The following is a 25,867-nucleotide window of genomic DNA, read 5'->3' on the forward strand; positions in this document are numbered from 1 at the left end:
TGATCGCGAAGGGGAATGGGCGCATGTACATGCCTTTTCTTTTGTTGTTGCAGCTGCCCGCAGTGCAGCCAGAAAAATTAGGCAGTCATGTACACGCACCAGAAAAATTATTACAGCGGCCGCTGCTAGCAGCGGCCTAAAAAATTCAGCGATCCGCCTGGAGTCCCGGACCCTGTTGGTGGTGGCGGAGAAGGTAGTCAAGAGGCCTGCAGGCAGACATGCTGTGTGGAGGGACTGGGAGCGACTTAGTCTTCTTGGGGCAGGCCAGGCAGCCATTCACACGGCATGCAGGCAGAAATGCTGTGTGTGCGGGGACTGACTTAGTCTTGGGGCGGGCAGCAGCCCTCCGGGATCCATGCCTCATTCATTTTGATAAAGGTGAGGTACTTAACACTTTTGTGACTTAGGCGACTTCTCTTCTCAGTGACAATGCCTCCAGCTGCGCTGAAGGTCCTTTCTGACAGGACGCTTGCGGCAGGGCAGGAGAGAAGTATGCAGGTACAGGTATGCAGTGGCGGGTTCACTGAACAGGTATACAGTGGCGGGTACACTGAACAGAACAGGTATGCAGTGGCGGGTTCACTGAACAGAACAGGTATACAGTGGCGGGTTCACTGAACACAACAGGTATGCAGTGGCGGGTTCACTGAACAGGTATATAGTGGCGGGTCCACTGAACAGAACAGGTATGCAGTGGCGGGTTCACTGAACACAACAGGTATGCAGTGGTGGGTTCACTGAACAGGTATGCAGTGGTGGGTTCACAGTACAGGTATGCAGTGGTGGGTTCACTGAACAGGTATGTAGTGGTGGGTTCACAGTACAGGTATGCAGTGGTGGGTTCACAGAACAGGTATGCAGTGGTGGGTTCACAGAACAGGTATGCAGTGGTGGGTTCACAGAACAGGTATGCAGTGGCAGGTTCACTGAACAGAACAGGTATGCAGCCAGGAACAAGCTAAGCCTAACTAATCTTTCCCTATGAGAGACAGTCTGCAGCAGCTCGCCCTACTCTCACTAATGCAGGCACACGAGTGACCGTAATGGCCACCGCTGCCTGCCTTATATAAGGGGGGTGGGGCTCCAGGGGCTAGTGTAGCCTAGTTGGCTACACTGGGCCTGCTGACTGTGATGTAGAGGGTCAAAGTTGATCCTCCATGGTGCATTATGGGGCGAACCGAACTTCCGCAAAGGTTCGCCTGCGGGACGCGAACGCGAACCACGGAAGTTCGCATGGAACCGTTCGCAGGCGAACCGTTCGGCCCAACTCTAGTCCTCAGGGGAAATTTGGCTGCTAATGCTCTTTTTGGTTTGGGGGGGGGGGGGGGGGGTCGTCTGCCGGGGTCTCCCTTTCGATTCTTGCCTGGGGGCACTTATAAATTCACATCATACACTCCTTTTGTGTGAACAGCTCTTACTCTTTTGAAGACTACAGAGGATAAAAAAAAACAGACTGCAGCTGGAGATACTGAGTGAGTTTTAGTTTTGACGTTATAATTATTTGTAAATGCAAATTACAATCCCAGTTATGAGGCTCTGAAGAACCCAAACTAAGGCCTGGGACCCACAGCAGTGCTTTCAGCTATGTTCCAAAATCGACGCCAATCCCTGGAGATTTAAAAAAAGTGCTAGGCTAATGAACGCAGATGGAGGTGAACCTACAGGAATGATTGCGATCACCCCAAATTTTAGTCGTGGGTTCTGCAGCATTTTGAAAGTGTTTGCGCTCCCATACAAAGTGTAGGCTCTCTGGAGAATCACTTTGCTGCATAATCGCTTTTATACTGTAATTGCAATTTTACTAAATATATTGAAAAAAAGGCTAATTGCAACCGCTGTACAAAGCGCTTGTAAATCATGTAAAATTGTGCCAGAAAACACCACCAAAAAAACAAACAAAAAACTGCTCTATTCAGTGCATCCCAGGCAGTTCTTTTTTTGTGGTTTTAAATACCTGTATTAAAGGACACCTGAAGAGAGATGACTATGGAGGCTGCCATATTTATTTCCTTTAAGGCTGCTTTCACAGTGAGACGTTACAGGCGCACGTTAGTGCAGTCTGTAACGCATCCCACCGCACAGCAATGAAAAATCAAAGGGCTGTTCACAGTGCCCATGTTGCGTTACATTGTAACGCTTCACGTTATTTTAAAGTGCTGCATGCTGTGCGTTCTACATGGCTAAGCCGCGTTAGACTGTTTGCACATGCTCAGTAGTATTGGAGGAGGAGGACTCCCCCTCCTCCTCCTCAGCCAGGCACATGGCTAATTAATATTCACTGCATGGTGTGACGTGCAGTGTTCACTTCCTGGAGCGCCGCTCTGTGTGGCGATTGGCAGGCGGGACCACGTGATGCCGCATGCGTCCAAGAGTATGCATCACGGCATCACAGGACGTGTGAAGAGCCGCTCAACGCGGCTTAATGTAACGTCCAGCTACAACCACACTATGCGTTGCATTATGTGCATGTTATGCGACCTTAACGTAGCACCTAACGCAATGTCTTAGTGTGTAAGTAGCCTTAAACAATACTAGTTGCCTGGCAGCCCTGCTGATCCTCTGCGTCTAATACTTTTAGCCATAGACCCTGAACAAACATCAAGAGCAGATGTTTGACTGAACTTTCACTGGATTTGCTGCATGCTTATTTCAGGTGGATGATTCAAACACTACTGATACCAGAAAGATCAGGATGTCAGACAAGTGGCATTGTTTAAAAGGAAATCAATATGGCATCCATCATATCCCTCTAAATTCAGGTGTCCTTTAAAGGGAACCCAAGATGAGCGGGATATCTGCCATATTCCTTTTAATTAATACCAGTTGCCTGGGAGTCCTGCTGATCCTGTCTCTAATACGTTTAGCCATAGACCCTAAACCAGCATGCAGCAGGTCAGGTACTCTCACTCAGATAAGTGTAGAAAGCAGAACAGTATAGCAGACGTACAGAGGTAGCAAGCAGGGTTATAGTGTATCACTTTAAGCGTGCTCAAGCCAGGAAGCATACAAATAGCAACCACGGTTAGAGATGTTGCGAACCTCCGATTTTTCAGTTCGCGAACCTTCGCGGAAGTTTCGGTTGGCCGAAAAGTTCACGAACCACAATAGACTTCAATGGGGATGCGAACTTTGAAAAATAGAAAAATTTATGCTGGCCACAAAAGTGATGGAAAACATGTTTCAAGGGGTCTAACACCTGGAGGGGGGCATGGCGGAGTGGGATACATGCCCAAAGTCCCGGGGGAAAAATCTGGATGTGACACAAAGCAGCGTTTTTAAGGGCAGAAATCACATTGAATGCTAAATTGCAGGCCTAAAGTGCTTTTAAACATCTTGCATGTGTATACATCAATCAGGGAGTGTAATTAGAGTTCTGCTTCACATTGACGCATCAAACTCACTGTGTAACGCACCGCAAACAGCTGTTTGCTTAGTGACGGCCGTGCTGGACTGGTGCGCACCGTGGTGAGAGTGTAGTAGGCCGTGGCGGTTTTCAAGCCCATATGGTTGCCGGGCTGTGGTAGCTCAATGATAGAACAACAGTGACTGTCCAGCTGATGAAATTTGGTCTGTCCACAATGAAGCAACGACCTTATTATCTTCTAGTATGTAGGTAGGCATAGGTAGATGTCCCAGTAGTTAGCTAGGCATAGGTAGGAGTCCCAGTATAGGTAGGTAGGCATAGGTAGGAGTCCCAGTATAGGTAGGTAGGCATAGGTAGGTGTCCCAGTAGTTAGGTAGGCATAGGTAGGTGTCCCAGTATAGATAGTTAGGCAGGGCCTGGCTGGCACAGTAATAACAATTACCAAGGTCCAGCTGCAACAGATAGGGCTGTATAATGTCAGTGAGCAACACACACAAAAAAAAACACATCTGGAAACCATTGTCTCTCAAAAGAGCTGTTGAGGGGTGCTATTTTAGCAATAACAATCAGCCAGGAGCAAGCCAAGACCAAGAGCCTAACTAATCTTTCCCTAGGAGAACTGCAGCAGCTGTCCCTAGTCTGTCTCTAGCAGGTACACGAGTGAGTGTAATGGCCGGCAAACCTGCTTTATCTAAGGGGGGGGGGGGGGCTCCAGGGCTTAGTGTAGCCTGAATGGCTACAATGTGCCTGCTGACTGTGATGCAGAGGGTCAAAGTTGACCCTCATAGTGCATTATGGGGTGAATCGAACTTCCGCAAAAGTTCGCTTGGTCCAGGCGAACGCAAACCCCCAAAGTTTGCCTGGAACCGTTTGCCGGCGAACCGTTCGGTACATCTCTAATCACGGTTTAAGAGAAAGCAGGCTGGCACATGCAATTCCAAAGCAGTAAAACAGCTTTATTTACTCCGGCTGATACACATAAAAAAATGCAGATGTCTAAAAATCACTGTTGAGCCTACCCTGCTGCTGATGGCTGTGGGGTGAAGTAGGGGGCGATGGGGTCGCCTAACGACCGTTTCGCTCTGTGAGCGTCTTCTGAGGTTTCTGCGCACGTAGGTATGCCAAACACCGGCTAATTTAACTACTTCCCGACCGCCGTATAGACAAATGGCGGCCGGGAAGCAGACGCCGCAAGGACCGCCGTATTGACAAAATGCGGCGGTCCTTGTTTGGGCATGGGCGGAGCGATCGCGTCATCCGTGACGCGATCCTCCGCCTCCGCCTGTCGCCGCTCACTCGCCGCAACATCCCGCCGGCCATACGGAAGCGCCGGCGGGATGTTAACCCGACGATCGCCGCATACAAAGTGTATAATACACTTTGTAATGTTTACAAAGTGTATTATACAGGCTGCCTCCTGCCCTGGTGGTCCCAGTGTCCGAGGGACCACCAGGGCAGGCTGCAGCCACCCTAGTCTGCACCAAGCACACTGATTTTCTCCCCCCCCCCGCCCCAGATCGCCCACAGCACCCATCAGACCCCTGTTTGCACCCAATCACCCCCCTAATCACCCATCAATCACTCCCTGTCACTATCTGTCAACGCTATTTTTTTTATACCCCCCCCTGCCCCCTCCTGATCACCCCCCCACCCCCCAGATTCTCCCCAGACCCCCCCAGACCCCCCCCCCATGTACTGTATGCATCTATCCCCCCTGATCACCTGTCAATCACCTGTCAATCACCTGTCAATCACCCGTCAATCACCCATCAATCACCCATCAATCACCCCCTGTCACTGCCACCCATCAATCAGCCCCTAACCTGCCCCTTGCGGGCAATCTGATCACCCCCCCACACCAATAGATCGCCCGCAGATCCGACATCAGATCACCTCCCAAATCCATTGTTTACATCTATTCTCTCCTCTAAACACACACTAATTACCCATCAATCACCCATCAATCACCCCCTATCACCACCTGTCACTTTTACCTATCAGATCAGACCCTAATCTGCCCCTTGCAGGCACCCAATCACCCGCCCACACGCTCAGATTGCCCTCAGACCCCCCCTTATCAATTCACCAGTGCATTCATTACATCTGTTCTTCCCTGTAATAACCCACTGATCACCTGTCAATCACCTGCCAATCACCTATCACCCATCAATCACCCCCTGTCACCCCCTGTCACTGCCACCCATCAATCAGCCCCTAACCTGCCCCTTTGCGGGCAATCTGATCACCCACCCACACCATTAGATCGCCCGCAAACCCGCCGTCAGATTACCTCCCAAATGTATTGTTTACATCTGTTATCTTCTCTAAACACCCACTAATTACCCATCAATCACCCATCAATCACCCCCTATCACTGTTACCTATCAGATGAGACCCTAATCTGCCCCTTGCGGGCACCCAATCACCCGCCTACACGCTCAGATTACCCTCAGACCCCCCTTTATCAATTCGCCAGGGCATTATTTACATCTATCCTTCCCTGTAATAACCCACTAATCACCTGTCAATCACCTGCCAATCACCTATCACCCATCAATCACCCCCTGTCACCCCCTGTCACTGCCACCCAACAATCAGCCCCTAACCTGCCCCTTGCGGGCAATCTGATTACCCACCCACACCAATAGATCGCCCGCAGATCCGACATCAGATCACCACCCAAGCGCAGCGTTTACTCTCCTCTAAACACCCACTAATCACCCATCAATCACCCATCAATCACCCCCTATCACCACCTGTCACTGTTACCCATCAGATCAGACCCTAATCTGCCCCTTGCGGGCACCCAATCACCCGCCTACACGCTCAGATTACCCTCATACCCCCCCTTATCAATTCACCAGTGCAATATTTACATCTGTTCTCCCCTGTAATAACCCACTGATTACCTGTCAATCACCTGTCAATCACCTATCAATCACCCATCAATCACCCCCTGTCACTGCCACCCATCAATCACCCCCTGTCACTGCCACCCATCAATCACCCGCTGTCACTGCCACCCATCAATCAGCCCCTAACCTGCCCCTTGCGGGCAATCTGATCACCCACCCACACCAATAGATCGCTCGCAGATCCGACGTCCGATCACCTCCCAAGTGCAGTGTTTACATCTGTTCTCTACCCTAAACACCCACTAATTACCCATCAATCACCCCCTGTCACTGCTACCTATCAGATTAGACCCCTATCTGCCCCTAGGGCACTCAATCACCCGCCCACACCCTCAGAATGCCCTCAGACCCCAGCCCTGATCACCTCGCCAGTGCATTGCTTGCATCTATTCCCCCCTCTAATCACACCTTGAGACACCCATCAATCACCTCCTGTCACCCCCTAGCACACCTACCCATCAGATCAGGCCCTAATTTGCCCCGTGTGGGCTCCTGATCACTCGGCCAAACCCTCAGATCCCCCTCAGACCCCCTTCCGATCACCTCCCCAGTGCATTGATTGCATCTATTTTCCCCTCTAACCACCCCCTGAGACACCCATCAATCACCACCTGTCACCCCCCTAGCACTCCTATCCATCAGATCAGGCCCAATACAACCTGTCATCTAAAAGGCCACCCTGCTTATGACCGGTTCCACAAAATTCGCCCCCTCATAGACCACCTGTCATCAAAATTTGCAGATGCTTATACCCCTGAACAGTCATTTTGAGACATTTGGTTTCCAGACTACTCACGGTTTTGGGCCCGTAAAATGCCAGGGCGGTATAGGAACCCCACAAGTGTCCCCATTTTAGAAAAAAAAGACACCCCAAGGTATTCTGTTAGGTGTATGACGATGCACAATAAGGGAAAGAGGCGCCCTGATTTGAATAAAAGCTTTTAAAACCAGTTTAAAAACGAAAAAGAAAAATGAGGTATCTTACCTCAATGACGAAATCTCTGTAAACTTACAAAAGATTTTTATTTGAGCACAGGCAACGCGTTTCGCGGGTCTGAGCCCGCTTCCTCAGGCCAATACAGTGCCAAATGACAGAAATCATGTAGCATAGGGAGCCTACCCTTATTGTGCATAGTTATACCCCCGTACATGTTTGTCCGAGGGGTGGTGACAGAACACCCGTTGTTTTACCACGGTTAATGTTTTGTGCATCCTTTTTTATCTAAGAGAGCGACCGCAACCAGGTCCGTCCAGGACCACCCCGAGTGGAGTCGGGTTTATGGTCTCCACCTGCTTCCTGTGGTCGGTTGCCCCTTGCAACCCTCCTTTGTGAGTAGCCCTTTCAATCAATTGATTTCTCCACACACCTACTATTGACATACTGCACTATCGGGCTCCCTTTTTTGTCTCCTGTATCTTTTTTTTCCCATAGGGTTCCAAGACACCCCAACCACAGGTGTGTAAAGTTAGCGGAAATTGATTTTTATTGTTTTTTTTCCACAAAGTGTCACTTTCCGCTAACTTTTGACAAAAAATAAAATCTTCTATGAACTCGTCATACACCTAACAGAATACCTTGGGGTGTCTTCTTTCTAAAATGGGGTCACTTGTGGGGTTCCTATACTGCCCTGGCATTTTAGGGGCCCTAAACCGCGAGGAGTAGTCTAGAAAACAAATGCCTCAAAATGACCTGTGAATAGGACGTTGGGCCCCTTAGCGCACCTAAGCTGCAAAAAAGTGTCACACATGTGGTACCTCCGTACTCAGGAAAAGTAGTATAATGTGTTTTGGGGTGTATTTTTACACATACCCATGCTGGGTGGGAGAAATTTCTATGTAAATGGACAATTGTGTGTAAAAAAATCAAACAATTGTCATTTACAGAGATATTTCTCCCACTTAGCATGGGTATGTGTAAAAATACACCCCAAAACGCATTATACTTCTTCTCCTGAGTACGGCGGTACCACATGTGTGGCACTTTTTTACACCCTAAGTATGCTAAGGGGCCCAAAGTCCAATGAGTACCTTTAGGATTTCACAGGTCATTTTGCGACATTTGGTTTCAAGACTACTCCTCACGGTTTAGGGCCCCTAAAATGCCAGGGCAGTATAGGAACCCCACAAATGACCCCATTCTAGAAAGAAGACACCCAAAGGTATTCCGTACGGAGTATGGTGAGTTCATAGAAGATTTTATTTTTTGTCACAAGTTAGCGGAAAATGACACTTTGTGAAAAAAAACTATTAAAATCAATTTCCGCTAACTTGTGACAAAAAAATAAAAACTTCTATGAACTCACCATACTCCTAACGGAATACCTTGGGGTGTTTTCTTTCTAAAATGGGGTCATTAGTGGGGTTCCTATACTGCCCTGGCATTTTAGGGGCCCTAAACCGCGAGGAGTAGTCTTGAAACAAAAATGACCTGTGAAATCCTAAAGGTACTCATTGGACTTTGGGCCCCTTAGTGCAGTTAGGGTGCAAAAAAGTGCCACACATGTGGTATCGCCGTACTCGGGAGAAGTAGTATAATGTGTTTTGGGGTGTATTTTTACACATACCCATGCTGGGTGGGAGAAATACCTCTGTAAATGACAATCTTTTGATTTTTTTACACACAATTGTCCATTTACAGAGGTATTTCTCCCACCCAGCATGGGTATGTGTAAAAATACACCCCAAAACACATTGTACTACTTCTCCCGAGTATGGCGATACCACATGTGTGGCACTTTTTTGCACCCTAACTGCGCTAAAGGGCCCAAAGTCCAATGAGTACCTTTAGGATTTCACAGGTCATTTTGAGAAATTTCGTTTCAAGACTACTCCTCACGGTTTAGGGCCCCTAAAATGCCAGGGCAGTATAGGAACCCCACAAATGACCCCATTTTAGAAAAAAGACACCCCAAGGTATTCCGTTAGTAGTATGGCGAGTTCATAGAAGATTTTATTTTTTGTCACAAGTTAGCGGAAATTGATTTTAATTGTGTTTTTTCACAAAGTGTCATTTTCCGCTAACTTTTGACAAAAAATAAAATCTTCTATGAACTCACCATACTCCTAACGGAATACCTTGGGGTGTCTTCTTTCTAAAATAGGGTCATTTGTGGGGTTCCTATACTGCCCTGGCATTTTAGGGGCCCTAAACCGTGAGGAGTAGTCTTGAAACCAAATGTCGCAAAATGACCTGTGAAATCCTAAAGGTACTCATTGGACTTTGGACCCTTTAGCGCAGTTAGGGTGCAAAAAAGTGCCACACATGTGGTATCGCCATACTCAGGAGAAGTAGTATAATGTGTTTTGTGGTGTATTTTTACACATACCCATGCTGAGTGGGAGAAAGATCTCTGTAAATGGACAATTGTGTGTAAAAAAAATTAACAAATTGTCATTTACAGAGATATTTCTCCCACCCAGCATGGGTATGTGTAAAAATACACCCCAAAATACATTATACTACTTCTCCCGAGTACGGTAATACCACATGTGTGGCACTTTTTTGCAGCCTAACTGCGCTAAGGGGTCCAAAGTCCAATGAGCACCTTTAGGCTTTACAGGGGTGCTTACAATTTAGCACCCCCCAAAATGTCAGGACAGTAAACACACCCCACAAATGACCCCATTTTGGAAAGTAGACCCTTCAAGGTATTCAGAGAGGGGCATGGTGAGTCCGTGGCAGATTTCATTTTTTTTTGTCGCAAGTTAGAAGAAATGGAAACTTTTTTTTTTTTCTCTCACAAAGTGTCATTTTCCGCTTACTTGCGACAAAAAATAATATCTTCTATGAACTCACTATGCCTCTCAGTGAATACTTTGGGATGTCTTCTTTCCAAAATGGGGTCATTTGGGGGGTATTTATACTATCCTGGAATTCTAGCCCCTCATGAAACATGACAGGGGGTCAGAAAAGTCAGAGATGCTTGAAAATGGGAAAATTCACTTTTTGCACCATAGTTTGTAAACGCTATAACTTTTACCCAAACCAATAAATATACACTGAATGGTTTTTTTTTTATCAAAAACATGTTTGTCCACATTTTTCGCGCTGCATGTATACAGAAATTTTACTTTATTTGAAAAATGTCAGCACAGAAAGTTAAAAAAAATCATTTTTTGCCAAAATTCATGTCTTTTTTGATGAATATAATAAAAAGTAAAAATCGCAGGAGCAATCAAATAGCACCAAAAGAAAGCTTTATTAGTGACAAGAAAAGGAGCCAAAATTCATTTATGTGGTAGGTTGTATGAGCGAGCAATAAACCGTGAAAGCTGCAGTGGTCTGAATGGAAAAAAAGTGGCCGGTCCTTAAGGGGTAGAAAGCCCTAGGTCCTCAAGTGGTTAAAAGGACTTTTGTCCCATTACGTCCCATTAGGCAGCGAGTTCCGGCGCACTATGCGTAATGGGACAAACAGTCCATTTAAATTAGCCGGTGTCCGGTACGCGAGTGTGCGCAGAAGCCTCTGAAGACGCTCACGGAGCGAAACGGTTGTTAGGCGACCCCATCGCCCCCCACTTCACCCCACAGCCATCAGCAGCAGTGTAGGCTCAACAGTCATTTTTAGACATATGCATTTTTTTTATGTGTATCAGCCGGAGTAAATAAAGCTGTTTTATTGCTTTGGAATTGCATGTGCCAGCCTGCTTTCTCTTCAACCGTGTGTACTCTCACTCAACTGACTCAGGTTTTACTGTATTAGCCATATGCTTGTTCCAGGGTTTTGACTGAAACATTACTTATACTAAAAAATTATCGGGACTGCCAGGCAACTGGCATTGTTTACAAGGAAATAAATATGGCAACCATCACATCCCGCTCACCTCGGGTTCCCTTTAAGTCTTCACTGACCCATTGACTATTGACCACTGCATTTTGCATCCACTTAAAATGAAGGCAAAAACATTTGCATTTTCACGTAGTCAATGGCAAAGTTGGCAAGAAGGACACAAAATTCTAATCTGGCAATTCTTGTTCTCAATATCGGCAGAGGCAGGTTTGGATCTGGTACTGACCTTTACTCTTGGTGGAAAAGTGTTTAAGGGGTATATAAACTGACAGGAATAACACAGCAGCCATTTTTATATTCTGTTAAAAATGCCAGTTGCCTGGCAAGAAATCAGCAAAGCAACCAATGAAGTCAAATTTTTTAAAAGGGAGTCAGTAGTGTATCTTCCATATTGCTCCCACTTTAAGGCTTCCTCAAACCGATGCAGAACCATACATAATTGGCTGTTAAAGTGGCAGGCACAGGATGCGCCTGCCACTTTTTACAGTGTAGAGCCAGTATGCATGGAGCGCTTCACGCTCCATGCATACTGGCTCTACACACTCTGGCACTCTTATTGGCCTGAGGAAGCATGCTGCGAAACGGGTTGCCTGTGCAAAAATAAAATCCTCTTTTTTTCCTATGAGAATGTCCTTATTGAGGTAAACCATCTCATTTATAGTTTTTACTGTTGTTTTTAAGTCAGTTTTATAAACCCCTGGGCGCTTCTTTACCCTGATTGTGCTTAGTCACCCCTCCCCACATCTGTTGTGGGCGGGGTTCAAAAATGGACCATGTTTGAAGCCGTTATTGTATTTTAAAGAAGAAGCAATCACCACCAGTCCCAGTCTGGGACACCCCGTGTGGAGACAGGTTCATCCTGTGGTAGGTTGCCCCCAGCAACCCACCTTTGTGAGCAACCCTTTTATAATTATATTGTTTTCAGTGTTACGGACATACACCATTTGGGTTCACGATTTTTGTTGTGTCTCTTCTTTACAGTGTGTCCCAACACTCCATCCACTGCATATAGTACTGTACTTCATGAATAATGACATAGTGATAATAATAACATTTGGAAAGCACTTCTGTCCCATGGAACTTCAAGCTCACAAAAGTAAAAAAAATAATTAAAACGTACTTTGACATTTCACAACTTCAACGTGGTCAACTTTTTCTGGAATTTCCACGGCCATGTTGGATCTACAAATTAAGCAAACATTTTTAAAAGTAGTATGTCAAGCATAACACTTATACCAAATCAAGTAATATAGTTTAGGCCTCATATCAATCCTAGACTATATACAGTCTTCAATAAAACCTCAATTTTAGCATAATGCACACAAATTAGCAAATTAAATATTAAAATGAGTACCATTTATCCTGTTGTTGGGCAAGTAAATAGGGTAAATAGGGGAAACAGGTGGTCTAACGACCTAATCATTGCTTAAAATTTTGAACAAAGAAAACCCATAGAATAGTATTCCAATTATCTGTGGCACATTTTAAATCAATGCTTAGTGGGGTTTGCTTCCTTAAAGGGAACCTGAGCACTCAAAAAAATGAAACTGGTACTTACCTGGGGTTTCCTCCAGCCCACCATAGGCTGTGAGGTCCCCCAGCATCCTCCTGGCTCCTCTCCTTGTTCCCGCTGGCGCCTCCATTACCAGCAACTTTCGGGCTGAAGGTCAGCCGGTTCATCCTGAACGGAGACACTCCACATCTTCACGCTAGCCGATATGCGTCATCACGCCGGCCACTACGCGTCAACGCGCCAGCCGGCATGATAACGCATAGTGGCCGGAGTGATGATGTGGAGTGTCTCCGTTCAGGAAGCACTGGTCGAACTTCAGCCCGAAAGTTGCCGGTAATGGAGGCGCCAGCGGGAACAGGGAGAAGAGCCAGGAGGACGCCGGGGGACCTAACGGCCTATGGTGGGCTGGATGAAACCCTGGTAAGTACCAGTTTCATTTTTTTTGAGTGTTTAGGGTCCCTTTAAAACAGAAGGTAATTCAGATTTAAGTGTGCAACTGTGGTTACCCACAATGCACCACTGCTGAATATGCAAATTATGCTTTTATGTCCCTGAAGCTAGGCTTGCATCCAGAACCTCTAATGTCTAGCAAGCCTATAGCTTTACATTTTACAGAGCCACATCAACCCCACATGCAGACAGCCTGTTTGGTCCTCCTCAGTGCATGGCAGCCATAGAGCCATATCAATCCCTGGCATTCACTCAGAAGGTCCAACAGTCTGAAACTGTCTGCATGACAAACAGGCTGTCTACCACGATCACAGAAAATGCCGATCACTGCAATTTTACTGCGATTGTAATGTAAGCCAATGGGAGCATTTTAACAGTGCTGAAGCTCTCAGAAAATGCTCACAGTGTGTCTCAGGAGGAGATTACATTTGGCTCTGGTTATAGTAGGAAAAACAATGTCTTCGCAAGGTTCCCAAGAATTGGTATCAATTCTAATTTATCTTTTATGAAGGACCTACTCATAGCTATATCACTTGACTTGGTAAGTAAAAATTCTGTCATCATCACCTGTATATTATGTATTGTAAGCATAATGTACTGTACACACTAACTTTGCCATGAATGGCAGGATGGAGAATCTCCTGCCATATCATTGTAAAAAGGGTAACAATGAATGGTGATGACCTGCTGACTGGAGGCGCACATGAAATAGAGGCGCTATGAAAAAAAGGGAGAAGGATACAGCCAAATTCCTTATTTTACAATAAGTATAAAAATATTGTTTAGTAAATACCTTATTTTCTGTGCATTTAAAGGGAAATTAAGGTAAAAAATTGAAAAAACAAACTATTTCTCCATTTACATCAATTATAGCTTTACAATAAAGAGTGCTAAGTATAAGTTAAACCCCCAACTTTTATTAGCTTATCCATCCTGGTTATTACAACATTTAGATTATGTTCCTAGCACAATGTATGGTGACAATATTGTATCTGGAAATAAAGGTGCCTTTTTCTGTGTTGTGTTTTTTGATTTCTCATTGTGCACCATCAATGATTACAAGACCTTACTTGCAAATATAACAGTAATATACCCTCATGGTATACATATCTAAAAAGCCAAGTTCCTAAGGTAACAACACATGATTTTTCTCTTATATTCTGTCAATTTGTTTTCATTTTACAGGTCTTTTATTTTTGTTACATTGACTAAAAAGAATACACAAGACATGGGCCTCAACCCTAAAACTTTATAAACTCCATTCTACAACTTATCAAGGTTAAAATGTTACCACATACAGTACAGACCAAAAGTTTGGACACACCTTCTCATTCAAAGTTTTCGGACTGACTGACCTTCATTTCTTAAAGTAATGATGGCCACTCATTTTTCTTTACTTAGCTGCTTTTTTCTTGCCATAATACAAATCCTAACAGGCTATTTAGTAGGACTATTAGCTGTGTATCCACAACGCAACTGATGGTCCCAACCCCATTTATAAGACAAGGAATCCCACTTATTAAACCTGACAGGGCACACCTGTGAAGTGAAAACCATTTCAGGTGACTACCTCTTGAAGCTTCTCAAGAGAATGCCAAGAGTTCCTTGGCGGTGCCTAACCCTAAGACCCCCTGGTGGTGCCTAACCCTATGACCCGCCCTGGTCATGTCTAACCCTAAGACTCCCCTGTTGGTGCCTAACCCTAAAACTCCCCTGGTGGACCCAAACCCAAAGACCCCCCCTGAAGGTGCCTAACCATAAGACCCCCCTGGTAGCGCCTAACCCTAAGACCCCCGACAGTGCCTAACCCTAAGACCCCTTGAAATTAAAATTCTCAAAGAATGTAAAAATGATTAAAAAAGTTAAATTGCATGTTAAAACCATAATTAACATAATTATAATTTTACAAAAGACCCCCCCCCCCAAATTAAAAATCTTTAAAAGAATGTAAAAATAAAATAAAAAGAAGTAAAATGACATGTAAAAACGATAATTTACGTAATTATAATTCTAAAAACAAATTTAAAATTGATTTTAAAAAGTACAATATCAAAATATTTAAAAGTTAAAATAATAATTTTAATAAAATATTTCCGTTTTAGTATTGTGAAAACGATAAAGAACAGGCGCGAAACAATTAAACAGGGTCCCGATTCGTCCAGTTTTGCGCCAGATAGCCGATATTTAACATTTGAGTCAATGGTGGTGCCCAACCTGTCCACTTCTCATATGCGCTCGATTTTCCTGCTTCCAACTGGAGGCACTGAAAGCATTTTCACTCCCCAATTTTATGCAGGAAACAAATATTAAGTGCAATGATCAAGAATAATCTGTACTGGAGCTGGATAATATTAAAAATACTACCCTTATGTACCTGAGACAGTCTATTTGTCATGCTCACCTCTCTGGCATTTGTCTCCAATACATGCATAAATGCAGGCGTGCAAGACTAGAAGCAGATTTATTTTTACGTCTAGATGCATAAAAATGTATAGTGTTATGTGTGGTAAATGGGGTGCGCACATGCGCACACGACATAGCAGGACCTGGCACCAAGTTGCCTATAAAAGCCCAGTCAGCCATTCAGCAGGTGCTGTTGGTTCTAACGTCGGTGCTCCTCTGCTAGTATCTAATCCTTGTCTTCCTGTTGAGACCCAACCTGTGACCTTGACAGCACCTGTTAGCCACCTGCCTTGACCTTTGCCTGTGACCCCCAATTACACCTGTCTGCTTCCTGCCTTGACACTTGGCCTGACCGCCATGCTGATTGACTCCAAATTGCAGTTCCTCCTGTTCTCTACAGTCACCAATGGGGCAATCCCAGGGATTGTGATCCGGTAGCAGCCAGGCAGCAGTAGTCCATTGATCACCAGGGTTGGTGGCTGATCATCTCTTGTGGGGTGCTCTGGTGATTCCATACCCTGGGAAAGCCCACACCAACCATCTGTGACTAGGCCAGCTTGACAAAGCAAGCCGAAACACAGTCATTTAAAGCTAGACTTTAGCCTTTTAATAAAAAAAAAAAAAAAAAAAAAAAAGACTACTATAAGATTGTAGGAAATTCCTGTTTAGAAACGGGGCTGTAGATACCATAGCTTATCTCATCGGTTTATTTTCACTTTATTTTTTATCTAATGGAAGCTTGACTCCTCACAGCCTGTCTGAATTCTGTGATGATTTTTTCTTCAATATACAGTAAATTAATTAAGAACGATAAACAATATGTTAAATATTAGAAAAGTATAATGTACCTTGTGAAAAGCTGCTGCTCTGTGCTGGTCATATAATGATAAGGTTCAAATAAAGTACTCAATGATACAAAGGCCTCACAAGGAACCCCAGGCAGCTTCATACAATAGAATTCTCCTGTTTGCTGATCACCATAATAACACCTTTGTCCTTGGGAGTACAATTCATATCCACAATCTGTAAGAACTTCTTTGTTTTGATTAAGGAATTTACCTATGTATTTCAAATGTTTATGCCCATGGCTCCTTGCTCGCCATAAAGCGGAGACTCCTTCACTTGGGTGCATTAAGAGAATGGAAATTTTAACAAGACCTTCCCAAAATAATGTGAAGTAGACATTATAAGTTCCATTGTTAAAGTCCTCGACTCTCCCAGATGCTCCAGCTCCAAGATTTGGAGAAAAGATCCGTGCTCGTAAAAAGTCTCCTCCATAGGTCTTCCTTTCTCCCGCATGATTAAACATCTGAACTTGAACAATTAATGTGTCTCCAATACAGTACTTTGGTTGATAGTTTAAGACTCTAGCTGTACTCTTGGCACCACTGCTCGTTTCACTTTTATCACGGAAAAACACATTTAGCATTGTAGAGTTAACATCATCAAAGATTTGTTGTACTTCATCTTCTAGTTCATCTTCTAGTTCATCATGCTTAAAGGATAAAGGGTCTTTAATTACAGAAATCCTACTTAGCAAAGACTGAAGATGTGGTAATTTCTGAAAAAAATGTAAACATCGAAAATTAAAAATAACATAGAAGGCATGTGCCATATAACTAATAAAAACATGTTTTAGACCAAAACTGAAAAAAATATTCTAAATGTTGAAATAAACTAATTGCATTAACCTCTTGAGGACTACAAGTATACACCCCCTAATGACCACCACTCTGCAGCTTTAACAGTTTATTGCTCGGCCATACAATTTAGCAGCCAATTGAATATTACCTCCATTTCTTCTCACTAACAGAGCTTTCTGTTGGTGGCATCTGATTGTTGCTGCAATGCTATTTTTTTTATCAATGTTTTATTATTATTTTTTATAAAAAAGGCTATTCCCCCCCCCCCCCCCCGAGATTCTTTTACTTCAATCACCTCTCATAGGCATCAGCCTATGAGAGAGAAAAGATTGTAAGCCACTCCTGGAGACAGCTAAGTGACAATGCTTTCCCCTGTACAGTGCTGTGCTAGATCGCAGCGTTTTACAAATGAAAATACCTGTTTTTTTTCTAACAACCTGCCAGCTCCGATCGGGCTGGCAGGCTGTTCACGAACGCACCGTGCGTGACGTCTGGGAACGTGCACCCATGCGTACATGCATTCTCTGCTGATCCCCACCTCCAGAACCTGACGCCAATCGGTGTTATGCGGTCCTGGGGTAGCGACTTTGTGGCTGCCAATTGGTGTTAGGCAGTCGCAGAGTAGTAAAGAGGAAACTATATAAACTAAATAATATATATAAATATGTGGTATAAATGATAAAGAATGTATGCGATATACGATCAAGAGATATCTCTTTCTCTGTCTCATCTTTTATTAGAACACCCGTAATATATCTTCTTTCAAATATTCATGAAGACTGTCAGAATCCATCCAGTAGACCTTGCTTAAAGAGAACCCGAGGTGGGTTTGAAGAATATTATCTGCATACAGAGGCTGGATCTGCCTATACAACCCAGCCTCTGTTGCTATCCCAAACCCCCCTAAGGTCCTCCTGCACTCTGCAATCCCTCATAAATCACAGCCACGCTGCTGACAAACAGCTTGTCAGAGCTGGCTGTGTTTATCTCTATAGTGTCAGTCTGCTGCTCTCCCCGCCTCCTGCAGAACTCCAGTCCCCGCCTGCATCCCTTCCCTCCCTGCTGATTGGAGGGAAGGGAAGGGGGCAGGGACCGGAGCTATGCAGGAGGCGGGGGAGCAGCTGAGACTGACATTACAGATGTAAACAGAGCCTCACAGCACGGCTGTGATTTATGAGGGATTGCAGAGTGCAGGGGGACCTTAGTGGGGTTTGGGATAGCAACAGAGGCTGGGCTGTATAGGCAGATCCAGCCTCTGTATGCAGATAACATTCTTTAAACACACCTCGGGTTCTCTTTAAACTAAATGCTGACAAAATTGAGGTTCTGGTCATTGTGGAGGTCAGTGCTCGACAGCAAAGCAACTCCAGGCTCAATCAGCACCTCTAAGGATAGGGAGCTCAGACTTTGTGCGCAGCTTGGGTGTGCTTATACATGGGGAATTAAACTTCAGGAATCAAATCTCAGCTGTTGTGAAACATTCCATTTTTCACCTAAGGCACATTGCAAAAATTAAGTACCTCATACTTACCTCCAGCAGATCTTCCAACCCTAGTTCATGCCTTCATGCCATCACATCTTAGCTGGACTATTCTAATGTTCTCTATGCAGGCCTTCTAAACAATGATATACACCACCTAAAATTAGTACAGAATACTGATGCAAGGCTGTCAACAAGCCAACCTCGCCATTGCCACCTAACACTGATCCTTTGTTCACTTCGCTGGCCACTCCAAAAATAGAGAATTCTATTTAAAGGAATAGTCAAGCAAAAAAAAATTTGAGTTTCACTTACCTGGGGCTTCTACCAACCCCATGTAGCAATCCTGTGCCCTCGTAGTCACTCACTGCTGCTCCAGTCCTTCGCCACCAGCTAGTTTCGTTTTTGCCTACCTTGGGGTCGGCGGGCCGCATTGCGTACATTTTTACGCATTACTGTTAGTGCAGTCACATTAACACATACATTTTTACGCGTTAGTGTTGCAACGCGTAAAAATGTATGTGTTAACGTTCCTGCACCAGCGGGAATGCGTAAAAATGTACGCAATGCGGCCCGCCGACCCTGAGGTCTGCGAAAATGAAACTAGCTGGCGGACGGGGAACAGAGCAGCAGTGAGTGACTATGAGGGCACATTATGGCTGCATGGGGCTGGTAGAAGCCCCAGGTAAGTGAAACTCATTTTTTTTTGCCTGACAATTCCTTTAACTTTGGCTTATTGACATTCAAATGTTGGCTCAGTGTGGGCCCTGGACATTTGAAGAATTTATTGCAACTGCTTCACACCTCCCACAATCTTAGATCAAAAGGAATTAATACGTTTGTCACCCCCAGAGTCCATTTCAAAACCTTTGGAGACAGAGCCTTCTGTCATGCTGCCCCTACACTTTGTAACTCCTTGACACACCCAGTCAGTCATGACATCTCCATCCCTGGAAGCATTTAAGTCCATAGTGAAAAGCCCACTGTTCAGTCTGGCATATATGAACACCTATTTCCTCTGTAACACAGTCCACCCTGCAACTATGTATTGATTAAAAATTGTATAGTATAGTATTTTATTGAGAGTGGCCTGAACTCCGTAACATCTAGGCTTGGACAATTTATTGTCTCTTTTCTACAGCCACTTGTCCCACAGCTTCCCTCATACCTGACGGGTTCAAATCGTCTGATTAGGATTTTAAAACATGTTGATTTTGAGAACAGAGCTTTTTAGTACCAGCTGACATATCTTCTTTTTATACAGTGATAAAATACTATTTAAAAAGTCAAAAAATTTACAGATATGGCAACATATGTGATCTCCACTGGGGATCCAACATTGTACAGCAATACACAGTTTACCCCTGCCATTTTACCAATCAGTATTATATGAAAGAAAAACTTGAGAAAAGAAAAGTAAGAAAGAAAGAAGAGAACAGAAAAATGAGGCTCTCACCCCCTCCCCTCAACCAACCCCAATTTCTCCTAGAAATCAATCAGTAGGGTGGGTATCATTCCAACATAGGATACATTATAAAATTTCTCGGGGCAGTTTTGATTTGTATATATAAGTTTGTTAAGTGGTAGTGTCTTATTGATAACATCAATCCAGACATTAATCTCAGTTTTGGTTTTCCTTGATTTCCAATTGAGGAGAATATTCCTACGTGCGTAATAGCGCAGATATGTTAACCACTTGCCGACCGCCCACTGTATATTGGCGGCGGCAAAGTGGCATGCCCAGGACCACGTAACGCACATTGGCGTTGGGTCCTGGGTCTCTTCCGGGCCAGGGATCGCACATGCATCCGCCGGCAATAGGCTCCGCCCACCTGCGACGACAACCCGCTGGCCGTTCGGAAGCGCCGGCGGGTAGTTAACCCCACGATCACTGCATACAAAGTGTATAGTACACTTTGTAATGTATACAAAGTGTATTATACAGGCTGCCTCCTGCCCTGGTGGTCCCAGTGTCCGAGGGACCACCAGGGCAGGCTGCAGCCACCCTAGTCTGCACCAAACACATGGATCCTGCCCCCCGTTCCCTCTGATCGCCCACAGCCCCCCTCAGACTGCCCCTGCCCACCCCTCAGACCCCTGTTTACACCTAATCACTCCCCTAATCACCCATCAATCACTCCCTGTCACTATCTGTCAACGCTATTTTTTTAGTTTAGGTCCTAACTGCCCCCTGGGGGCTCCTGATCACCCCCCACCCCTCAGATTCTCCCCAGACCCCCCCCCCCCCTGTGTACTGTATGCCTCTATCCCCCGTAATAACCCACTGATCACCTGTCAATCACCCGTCAATCACTGCCACCCATCAATCAGCCCCTAACCTGCCCCTTGCGGGCAATCTGATCACCCACCCACACCATCAGATCGCCCACAGACCCGACGTCAGATCACCTCCCAAGTGCATTGTTTACATCTGTTCTCTCCTCTAAACACCCACTAATTACCCATCAATCACCCATCAATCGCCCCCTATCACCACCTGTCACTGTTACCCATCAGATTAGACCCTAATCTGCCCCTTGCGGGCACCCAATCAACCACACACACGCTCAGATTGCCCTCAGACCCCCCCCCCCTTATCAATTTGCCAGTGCATTATTTACATCTGTTCTTCCCTGTAATAACCCACTGATCACCTGTCAATCACCCATCAATCACCCCCTGTCACTGCCACCCATCAATCAGCCCCTAACCTTCCCCTTGCGGGCAATTTGATCACCCACACCATCAGATCGCCCACAGACCCGATGTCAGATCACCTCCCAAGTGCATTGTTTACATCTGTTCTCTCCTCTAAACACCCACTAATTACCCATCAATCTCCCATCAATCACCTCCTGTCACTGCTACCCATCAGATCAGACCCCTATCTGCCCCTAGGGCACCCAATCACCCGACCACACCCTCAGAATGCCCTCAGACCCCAGCCCTGATCACCTTGCCAGTGCATTGCTTGCATCTATTCCCCCCTCTAATCACCCCCTGAGACACCCATCAATCACCTCCTGTCACCCTCCTAGCACTCCTATCCATCTGATCAGGCCCAATACAACCTGTCATCTAAGAGGCCACCCTGCTTATGACTGGTTCCACAAAATTCGCCCCCTCATAGACCACCTGTCATCAAAATTTGCAGATGCTTATACCCCTGAACAGTCATTTTGAGGCATGTGGTTTCCAGACTACTCCTCACGGTTTTGGGCTCCTAAAATGCCAGGGCAGTATAGAAACCCCACAAGTGACCCCATTTTAGAAAAAAAGACACCCCAAGGTATTCCGTTAGGTGTATGACGAGTTCTTAGAAGATTAGAAGATTTTATTTTTTGTTAAAAGTTAGCGGAAATTGATTTTTATTGCTTTTTTCACAAAGTGTCATTTTCCACTAACTTGTGACAAAAAATAAAACCTTCTATGAACTCACCATACACCTAACAGAATACCTTGGGGTGGTTTCTTTCTAAAATGGGGTCACTTGTGGGGTTCCTATACTGCCCTGGCATTTTAGGGGCCCTAAACCATGAGTAGTCTAGAAACCAAATGCCTCAAAATGACCCGTGAATAGGACGTTGGGCCCCTTAGCGCACCTAGGCTGCAAAAAAGTATCACACATGTGGTATCCCCGTACTCAGGAGAAGTAGTATAATGTGTTTTGGGGTGTATTTTTACACATACCCATGCTGGGTTGGAGAAATATCTCTTTAAATGACAATTTTCTGATTTTTTTTTTACACACAATTGTCCATTTACAGAGATATTTCTCCCACCTAGCATGGGTATGTGTGAAAATACACCCCAAAACACATTATACTACTTTTCCTGAGTACGGCGATACCACGTGACACTTTTTTGCAGTCTAGGTGCGCTAAGGGGCCCAACGTCCTATTCACAGGTCATTTTGAGGCATTTGCTTTCCAGACTACTACTCACGGTTTAGGGCCCCTAAAATGCCAGGGGCAGTGTAGGAACCCCACAAGTGACCCCATTTTAGAAAGAAGACACCCCAAGGTATTCTGTTAGTAGTATGGTGAGTTCATAGAAGTTTTTATTGTTTTGTCACAAGTTAGTGGAAAATGATACTTTGTGAAAAAAAAATCAATTTCCGCTAACTTGTGACAAAAAATAAAATCTTCTAGAAACTCACCATACTACTAACGGAATACCTTGGTGTGTCTTCTTTCTAAAATGGGGTCACTTGTGGGGTTCCTATACTGCCCTGGCATTTTAGGGGCCCTAAACCGTGAGGAGTAGTCTGGAAACCAAATGCCTCAAAATGACCTGTGAAATCCTAAAGGTACTCATAGGACTTTGGGCCCCTTAGCGCAGTTGGGGTGCCAAAAAGTGCCTCACATGTGGTATTGCCATACTCAGGAGAAGTAGTATAATGTGTTTTGTGGTGTATTTTTACACATACCCATGCTGGGTGGGAGACATATCTCTGTAAATAGACAATTGCGTGTAAAAAAATAAAAAAAATTGCCATTTACAGAGATATGTCTCCCACCCAGCATGGGTATATGTAAAAATACACCCCAAAACACATTATACAACTTCTCCTGAGTACGGCAATACCACGTGTGGCACTTTTTTTGCAGCCTAACTGCTCTAAGGGGCCCAAAGTCCAACGAGCACCTTTAGGCTTTACAGGGGTGCTTACAATTTAGCACCCCCCAAAATGCCAGGACAGTAAACACACCCCACAAATGACCCCATTTTGGAAAGTAGACACTTCAAGGTATTCAGAGAGGGGCATGGTGAGTCCGTGGCAGATTTCATTTTTTTTTTTGTTACAAGTTAGCAGAAATCTTTTTTTTTTTAAAGTGTCATTTTCCGCTAACTTGTGACAGAAAATAAAATCTTCTATGAACTCACCATGCCTCTCAGTGAATACTTTGGGATGTCTTCTTTCCAAAACGCTGTCATTTGGGGGGTATTTATACTATCCTGGAATTTTAGCACCTCATGAAACAGGTGCTCAGAAAAGTCGGAGATGCTTCAAAATGGAAAAATTCACTTTTTGCACCATAGTTTGTAAACGCTATAACTTTTACCCAAACCAATAAATATACACTGAATGTTTTTTTTTTTTTTTTTTATCAAAGACATGTAACACAATAAATTTGGACAAAAACGTATACAGAAATTTTACTTTATTTTACAAATTTTATCACAGAAAGTTAAAAAAATATTTTTTGACAAAATTCATGTCTTTTTTGATGAATATAATAAAAACTAAAAATCGCAGCAGCAATCAAATAGCACCAAAAGAAAGCTGTATTAGTAACAAGAAAAGGAGGTAAAATTTATTTAGGTGGTAGGTTGTATGACCGAGCAATAAACCGTTAAAACTTCGGTGGTCTGAATGGAAAAAAAGGCTCTAGTCCTTAAAGCAGGCCATACACTGGCTCGATTCACTGCCGTTTCGACAGCAGATTAGATCCTGGGATCGAATCTGCTGCCAATCGTTCGCGGTAAATGCAGCCGCCGATCCGATTTCCTCCCGAAATCGGATCGGTCCGTTGATCGCGCCGTGCGGGAAATTACCCTCGATCGCCCGCGGGTAAAGTGCGCGTCGCTAGCGGCGGCCGATCCGATCAAGTATACATTACCTGAGGCTGGCTCCCGGGCGTCTTCTCCGTGCTGCACGGCTCTGTTCCGGGTCCATCCATCCCGGCGCTTCCTGTGTCACTGCAGTGACCAGGAAGTTCAAATAGAGGGCGCTCTATTTGAACTTCCTGGTCACGGAGTAACACAGGAAGCGCCGGCATGGAGCCGAAACAGAGCCATGCAATGCGGAGAAGATTCCCGGGAGCCAGCATCAGGTAATGTATACGGGGGGGGGGGGGGGGGGACAGGCGGCAGGAGCAGCTCAGCAGATGGTGAATCGGTTTCAGGCTGAAATCGATTCACAATCTGTTTGCAGTAAAGGCAGCCATACGATCCCTCTCTGATCAGATTCGATCAGATAGGGATCTGTCAGCTGGTCGATCTAAAGGCACATCGACCAGTGTATGGCCACCTTAAGGGGTTTTATGACTGCAGTCCTTAAGTGGTTAATGGACTTACGAGGTGTAAATAACAAAAAAAAGTTCTGTACCTGTTTCAATTTTGAATCCACGGAGGATGCCATCCGCACCCTCTGTTTACTTCTGTCGGGTCCCCGCTGTTTAATCTCCACCCCCCCAGGCTGGCCCCTGACCACACAGCCCGGGTCCGGCTCTCATGCCTCAAGTAAAATGGCCGCCGCATCCTTTCACATCTGCGCAGTCCGCATAGACGGGAGTGCAGCTGCGCAGCTCTAGGGCTCCTTCCGCCGCAACCTCGCTACAGGCTGTCTCCTGTGCGTGGATGAGGAAGCCCTACAGCCGCAGCAAGCTCTGGCAGCCATTTTACTTGAGGCATGAGAGCCCGACCCGGGCTGTGGGGTCGGGAGCTGGCCCGTGGGGCAATTAACCCCCCTTGCATTACAATAAAATCACCAGGGGGGCGGTGCAGCACTCTTTTTTAATTTTTTTTTATCAATGTAGCTAGCCTAGCGCTAGCTACATGATAGCCGCTGTGCAGCGGTATCCCCCCGCCCCATCCGATCGTCTCCGGCGAAGAGAGCAAACAGAAAATCCCGTTCAGAACGGGATTTTCCGATTGGCCATGCTGCGCAAGGGATGGGGGGGGTGGGGAGGCGTGGTGGGTAGCGGCGAATCGGTGCAGAGATCAGATAATACACGCAGCTTGCAAAGTGCTAGCTAGTGTTGGGCGAACAGTGTTCGCCACTGTTCGGGTTCTGCAGAACATCACCCTGTTCGGGTGATGTTCGAGTTCAGCCGAACACCTGATGGTGCTCGGCCAAACCGTTCGGCCACATGGCCGAACTAAGAGCGCAAGGCCGAACGTTCCCCGAACGTTCGGCTAGCACTGTGATTGGCCGAACAGGTCACGTGGTTCGGTCCCGAACGCGCTCTGATTGGCCGAACGGTCACGTGGTTCGGGTAAATAAATACCCGAACCACGTCATATCTCCGCCATTTCTCTGTGGGTTTAGCTTTGGGTAGGCAGGCAGGGTAGTTCGCTCTCCAGCCACGCTAGCCAGGGTCCCCCCAGTCATTGTGTGTCGCTGCTGGGAACAGTAGTACACCGCTCGCTCAGCCACACTATATATAGCATGGTTTACTGCCACTGTGTACCTCGCTCAGCCACACTATATATAGCATTGTTTACTGCCACTCTGTGTACACGGCTCAGCCAGACTATATAGCATTGTGTGTACTGCCACTGTGTACCTCGCTCAGCCAGACTATAT

The 25,867-nt window shown here is 45.4% G+C and overlaps 1 protein-coding gene across 2 annotated transcripts in view; it reads right to left on the reverse strand.

The window, feature by feature from the left end:
• LOC137542372 (NXPE family member 1-like) overlaps positions 1-25,867 on the reverse strand; it is a 172,691-nt gene that overhangs the window by 24,275 nt on the left and 122,549 nt on the right. For both annotated transcript variants that reach the window (XM_068264229.1, XM_068264228.1), the window contains 2 exons: positions 16,281-16,993; positions 12,187-12,248 (listed from right to left, as the gene is read on the reverse strand). In XM_068264229.1, coding sequence (XP_068120330.1) covers positions 12,187-12,248; positions 16,281-16,861 — 643 coding nt within the window. In that variant the 5' untranslated portion in view covers positions 16,862-16,993. The remainder of the gene's footprint in view (positions 1-12,186; positions 12,249-16,280; positions 16,994-25,867) is intronic.

Source organism: Hyperolius riggenbachi, chromosome 12 (genome assembly GCF_040937935.1).
Source record: "Hyperolius riggenbachi isolate aHypRig1 chromosome 12, aHypRig1.pri, whole genome shotgun sequence".
Lineage (NCBI taxonomy): Eukaryota > Metazoa > Chordata > Amphibia > Anura > Hyperoliidae > Hyperolius > Hyperolius riggenbachi.